The sequence below is a fragment of the Pyrgilauda ruficollis genome, unplaced genomic scaffold (assembly GCF_017590135.1).
Source record: "Pyrgilauda ruficollis isolate IOZ18807 unplaced genomic scaffold, ASM1759013v1 scaffold1008, whole genome shotgun sequence".
In the NCBI taxonomy this organism is placed as follows: domain Eukaryota; kingdom Metazoa; phylum Chordata; class Aves; order Passeriformes; family Passeridae; genus Pyrgilauda; species Pyrgilauda ruficollis.
The window spans coordinates 1-6,842 of NW_024508191.1; the positions used below are offsets into that span (position 1 = coordinate 1).

Genomic DNA, 6,842 nt, shown 5'->3' on the forward strand with positions numbered 1-6,842 from the left:
CCATGGACATCGGGGGTCTGGAGACCGTGGTGGCCAACTCGGCCTACGTGTCGGCGCGCGGCGGCCCCGGCGGCGGCAAGGAGCGGCGCTCCAAGGCGCGGCTCCGCCTGCCCCACATCTCCCAGTGCGAGGCCCTGCGCGCCCAGCTGGGCGGCACCGCCGGCACCCAGAACGGGGGTCCCGGAGCCCCCAACGGCGCCCCGCCCGGCCACACCCAAGATGGCGGCCAGGAGACGTCGTTCCGGTGGCAGTGCGTGGAGCAGCCCATCGGGAAGCTGCTGTTCCGGAGGTTTCTGGAAGGTTCCGCCCAGTTCGCGGCGGCCGGGGCGTTGTGGGCGGAGATCGAGGCCTTCGAGCAGTGCGAGGACGCCGAGAGGGAGGCGGCGGCCAAGAGGCTGCGGAGCCGGTTCTTCACGCCGGGAGGGTCCGAGCACTGCGGCTTCCTCAGCGCCGCCGCCACCGCGCCGCCCGCAGGTGAGGGCGGTGGGGAGCGGTGACAATATGGCGGCCGTGACATTGACATGGCTGACACGGCTCCAATATGGCAGCCGTGACGTTGACATGGCTGACAAGGCTCCAATATGGCAGCTGTGAGATTAATATGGCTGACAAGGCTCCAATATGGCGGCCGTGAAATTAACATGGCTGACAAGGCTCCAATATGGTGGCTGTGAAATTGACACAGCTGGCAAGGCTCCAATATGGCGGCCATGACGTTGACATGGCTGACAAGGCTCCAATATGGCAGCTGTGAGATTAATATGGCTGACAAGGCTCCAATATGGCGGCCATGACGTTGACATGGCTGACACGGCTCCAATATGGTGGCTGTGAAATTGACACAGCTGACAAGGCTCCAATATGGCGGCCATGACGTTGACATGGCTGACAAGGCTCCAATATGGTGGCCGGGAATTTAACATGGCTGACAAGGCTCCAATATGGCAGCTGTGAGATTAATATGGCTGACAAGGCTTCAATATGGCAGCCGTGAAATTTAAATGGCTGNACACGGCTCCAATATGGTGGCTGTGAAATTGACACAGCTGACAAGGCTCCAATATGGCGGCCATGACGTTGACATGGCTGACAAGGCTCCAATATGGTGGCCGTGAAATTGACAAGGCTGACACGGCTCCAATATGGCAGCCATGACGTTGACATGGCTGACAAGGCTCCAATATGGCAGCTGTGAGATTAATATGGCTGACAAGGCTCCAATATGGCAGACACAGTGCCAATATGGTGGACATGACGTCAGCATGGCTGCCACAAAGATGGTATTGGCTGCCATGACACCTCACCAGCGGCCATGACACTCCAATGGCGGCCATGATGCTGTTGGCAGCCATGACACTCCAACAGCAGCCATGATGGTATTGGCAGCCATGACACCCCAGTGGCAGCCATGACACCCCAACCATGTCCATGACAATCTTGGCAGCCATGACACCCCAACAGCAGCCATGACACCCTAACCATGTCCGTGATGACTTCGGCAGCCATGGCACCCCAATGGCGGCCATGATGGTATTGGCAGCCATGACACCCCAATGGCGGCCATGACACCCCAACAGCAGCCATGATGGTATTGGCAGCCATGACACCCCAGCGGCAGCCATGACACCCCAACCATGTCCGTGATGACTTCGGCAGCCATGGCACCCCAATGGCGGCCATGATGGTATTGGCAGCCATGACACCCCAATGGCGGCCATGACACCCCAACAGCAGCCATGATGGTATTGGCAGCCATGACACCCCAATGGCGGCCATGATGGTATTAGCAGCCATGATACCCCAATGGTGGCCATGCCACCCCAACCATGTCTGTGATGACTTTGGCAGCCATGACACCCCAATGGCGGCCATGATGGTATTGGCAGCCATGACACCCAATGGTGGCCATGACACCCTAACCATGTCCGTGATGACTTCGGCAGCCATGACACCCCAATGGCGGCCATGATGGTATTGGAAGCCATGACACCCTGACGGCAGCCATGACACCCCAACAGCAGCCATGCCACCCCAGCCATGTCCATGACGACCTTGGCGGCCATGACACCCCTAACCCTCCCCGCTGCCCCGCAGGCTCCACGCTCCCGTGCGACGCCTTCGTGCCGGCGCGGCGGGAGCTGCTGGCGCACCTGGAGGCGGCGGCCTGGGGGCCGTACCGGGGCTCGCCCGAGTTCAGCCGCTTCGTGCAGTTCAAGTGGCTCGAGAGCCAGGCCGTCAACGCCGACGCCTTCGTGGAGTTCCGCGTGCTGGGCAAGGGCGGCTTCGGCGAGGTCTGCGCCTGCCAGCGCCGCGCCACCGGCAAGATGTACGCCAACAAACGCCTCAACAAGAAGCGCCTCAAGAAGCGCAAGGGATACGAGGTGGGTGTCCCCAAGGTGTCCCCAAGGTGTCCCCAAGGGTGTCCCCAAGGGTGGCCCTTTGTCCCCTCTGCCCATGGCTGTTCCTCGGAGCGCTCAGATGTTCCTCTGTCCTCAAATTCACCCCTCGGTCCTCTCAGTGGTCCCTCTGACCCCACTCGGTCCCCTTGGATGTCCCTGTGTCCCCAAATCTGTCCCTCAGTTCCCAAATCTGCTCTTCTGTCCCCAAATCTGTCCCTCTGTCCCCTCGGATGTCCCCTCAGTCCCTGTGTCTGTCCCTTGGAGTGTGCCACCTGGGCGTCCTTGACAATTCCCTGTCCCTGTCCCTGTCCCTGTCCCTGTCCCTGTCCCTGTCCCTGTCCCTCTCCACATGTCCCTGTGTCTGTCCCTTGGTGTGTGCCACCTGCTTCTCCTTGGCAATTCCATGTCCCTGTCCCTCTCCACACATTGTGTCCATGGTGGTGCCATCCCATGTCCCCAACGTGTCCCCAACGTGTCCCCACCGTGTCCCCAGGCGGCGCTGGTGGAGAAGCGGATCCTGGCGCGCGTCCACAGCCGCTTCATCGTGTCCCTGGCCTGCGCCTTCCAGACCAAGACCGACCTCTGCCTCGTCATGACCATCATGAACGGCGGCGACCTGCGGTACGCGGCTGCGGTGGCCTTGGGGACAGCGGGGTGGCCTCGGGGTGGCCTCAGGGTGGCTTTGGATTGACCTTGGTGTGACCCTGGTGTGATCTTGGTGTGACCCTGGCGTGGCCTTGGAGTGGCCTTGGCACGGTCTGGCGTGGCCTTGGTGTGACCCTGGTGTGACCTTGATGTCACCCTAATGTAACTTTGTTGTGGCCTTGATGTCACCCTGGTGTGACCTTGATGTGGCCTTGAGGTGACCCTGCATGGCCTTGGCATGGCTTTGGTGTCACCTTGGTATGGCTTTGGTGTCACCTTGGTGTGACCTTGATGTCACCCTGGTGTGTCTTTGACGTGACCCTGGTGTGACTTTGATGTGACCCTGGTGTGACCTTGCCATGGCTTTGGCGTCACCTTGGTGTGACCCTGCTGTGACCTTGGCACAGTGCTGGTGCCACAGATGTTGATCGTGTCCCCGCCGTGTCCCCACGTGTCCCCAGTGTCCCCAATGGCCCCGATGTCCCCGATGTCCCCAATGTCCCCAATATTGGCGATGGCCCCAATGTCCTCAATGTCCCCAATGTCCCCGATGTCCCCGATGTCCCCAATGTCCCCGATGTCCCCAGGTACCACATCTACAACGTGGACGAGGAGAACCCGGGCTTCGCGGAGCCGCGCGCGGTTTTCTACACGGCGCAGATCCTGCTGGGGCTGGAGCACCTGCACCAGCACCGCATCGTCTACCGCGACCTCAAACCCGAGAACGTCCTGCTCGACGACGCCGGTGGGGACACGGGGACACTGGGGGGACAGGGGGACACTGGGGGCATTGGGGACACTGGGGGCATTGGGGACATTGGGGATATTGGGGATATTGGGGACTTTGAGATATTGGGGATGTTGGGGACATTGGGGACATTGGGGCATTTGGGGACATTGGAGATATTGGGGACAGTGGGGACATTGGGGGTATAGGGGGGATTGGGGGGATTGGGGACATTGGAGAATGTGGGAAATTAGGGGGACATAGGGACATTGGTGGTCACTGTGGTCACTCTGGTCACTGGTGGTCACTGTGGTCACCGGTGGTCACTGTGGTCACTGATGGTCACTGGGGTCGCTGGTGGTCAGTGATGGTCACTGTGGTCACTGTGGTCACTGGTGGTCACTGTGGTCACTGGTGGTCCCCAACGTCCCCTGTCCCCCCCAATGTCCCCTGTCCCCCAACGTCCCTGTCCCCCAGGGTTCATGGCCCCCGAGCTGCTCAAGAACGAGGACTACGATTGGTCGGTCGATTACTTCACGCTGGGGGTGACGATCTACGAGATGCTGGAGGCCAAGGGCCCCTTCCGCCGGCGGGGGGAGAAGGTGACCCCCGCCCCCAGAGCCCCCCAGCACCGCCCAGTAACCCCCAGTACAGCCCAGTAACCGGGGGGACCCCCAGGAACCCCAAGGAACATCTGAGAACTTCCAAAAACCTCTCAAGGACCACCAGGAACTCCCCAAAATTCAGCTCAGGGCCCCCAGAAACCTCCCAGGACCCTCAGAAACTCCCAAAAACCTCCAAGAATCCCCCCAGGACCTTCAGAAACTCCAAAATTTCCAATAAACCCCCAAAGAATTCCCCAGGATCTTCAGAAACTTCCAAAAACCATCAAGAAACCCCCCAGGACCCTCAGAAAATCCCCCAAAACCTCAAAGAAACTCCCCCAGTCCCTCAGAAAACCCCAAGAACCTCCAAGAATTCCCCCCAGGACTTTCAGAACCCTCCAAGGACCTCCCAAAAATCCCTGAGGACCTTCAGAACCCCCAAGATCCCCCAAGAACTCCCCCCAGGACCTTCAGAACCCACCAGGTCCCCAACGATCGGGACCCCCAAGGACCCCCCACCACGTTTTATTTCCCCTCAGGTGGAGAACAAGGAGGTGACGCGGCGCATCCTGAACGACCCCGTGACCTACTCGGAGAAGTTCAGCGCGGCGGCGCGCGAGGCCTGCGAGGGGCTCCTGGCCAAGGACCCCCAGGCCCGCCTGGGCTTCCGCGACAACGACTGCGCCCAGCTGAAGGCCCACCCCTTCTTCGGCAGCATCAACTGGGGGCGCCTCGAGGCCGGTAACGCCCGCGGTGGGGCGGGCAGGGGTCTCCAGGGGGGCAAGGGGTGGGAAATGGGGTCTCCAGGGGGTGGTGGTCACGGAGATGGGGCTCAGTGGGGTGTTGGGTGGTCAAGGGTTGGGTCTGCAGTGGGTTTTGGGGTCTCCATTGGGTTTTGGGATCTCCAATGGGTGTTGGGTGCTCATGGTGATGTCATTGATTGTTGGGTGGTCAAGAGTTGGGGTCTGCAGTGGGTTTTGGGGTCTCCAGTGGGTTTTGGGGTGTCCAGTGGGTTTTGGGTGCTCATGTTGTTGTCTCCATTGAGTGTTGGGTGGTCAAGAGTTGGGGTCTCCAGTGGGTTTTGGGGCCTCCATTGGTTTTTGGGGTCTCCAGTGGGTTTTGGGGTCCCCCAAGGAGGGTCAAGGGTTGGGAAATGGGGTCTCCAGGGGGTGGTGGTCACGGAGATGGGGCTCAGTGGGTGGTTGGGTGGTCAAGGGTTGAGGTCTCCATTGGGTTTTGGGGCCTCCAGTGGGCATTGGGTGCTCATAGTGGTGTCTACAGTGGGTGTTGGGTGGTCAAGAGTTGGGGTCCCCATTGGGTTTTGGGGTCTCCATTGGGTTTTGGGGCCTCCAGTGGGTTTTGGGTGCTCATGGTGATGTCTCCATTGAGTGTTGGGTGGTCAAGGGTTGGGTCTGCAGTGGGTTTTGGGGTCTCCATTAGGTTTTGGGGTCTCCAATGGACGTTGTGTGCTCATGGTGGTGTCTACAGTGGGTGTTGGGTGGTCAAGGGTTGGAGTCCCCATTGGGTTCTGGGGTCTCCAGTGGGTGTTGGAGGTCCAGCAATGGGGTTTCCACTGAGGGTCGGGAGCCGTGGGCTGAATTTTGGGGAGTTCCTGGTAGTCCTTGGGAGGTTCTGGGGAGGTTTCTGGAAGTTCTCAGATGTTCCTTGGGGTTCCTTGGGGTTCCTGGCGTTTCCTGTGATTACTGGACCAAACTGGGCTATACTGGGCTGTACTGGGAGGTTTCTGGGAGCCCTGGGCTGAATTTTGGGGAGTTCCTGGTGGTCCTTGAGAGGTTTTTGGAAGTTCTCAGATGTTCCTGGGGGTTCCTGGGGGTTCCCCTGGTCACTGGCCCATACTGGGCCATACTGGGCCTACCGAGCGTCTCTCCGATTGCACCCCAAAACCAACGGGGTGTCCTCCCCCCCCCCAAGGCCTGGTGCCCCCGCCGTTCGTGCCGGACCCCCGGCGCGTGTACGCCAAGGACCTGGGCGACGTGGGGGCCTTCTCCACGGTCAAGGGCGTGGAGCTGGACGCGGGGGACGCGGCGCTGTGCGACGCCTTCGCCTCGGGCACCGTCCCCATCCCCTGGCAGGAGGAGCTGATCGAGACCGGCGTCTTCGAGGAGCTCAACGTTTGGGGGGCCCCGGGGACGCTGCCCCCCGACCTGGACCCCAGCGCCGCGGGGGGGGCCGGCGGGGGCAAGTCCTCCACCTGTCATCTGCTCTGAGAGGGGTTGAACCCCAAAATTTTGGGGGGACTCCATCTCTGGGAGTGGGATTGCACCCCAAAATTTGGGCGGGGCTCCATCTGCTGAGAGCGGGATTGCACCCCAAAATTTTGGGGGGTAACTCCTTCTGTCATCCGCTCTGAGAGGAGTTGAACCCCAAAATTTTGGGTGGTAACTCCACATGTCGGTTGCTGTGAGGGGGGAGGCACCCCAAAATTTTGGGGGGTAACTCCAGTTG

General features: G+C 60.5%; 1 protein-coding gene across 1 annotated transcript; it reads left to right on the top strand.

Moving 5' to 3' along the window:
• The first annotated feature begins 2 nt into the window (after positions 1–2).
• Positions 3–6,604, top strand: GRK1 (G protein-coupled receptor kinase 1). The gene is made up of 7 exons (XM_041468412.1): positions 3–474; positions 2,095–2,381; positions 2,893–3,020; positions 3,632–3,849; positions 4,249–4,373; positions 4,916–5,117; positions 6,309–6,604. The coding sequence occupies exons 1-7, from the start codon at positions 3–5 to the stop codon at positions 6,602–6,604; spliced, it is 1,728 nt and encodes a 575-aa protein (XP_041324346.1).
• Positions 6,605–6,842: the final 238 nt, after the last annotated feature.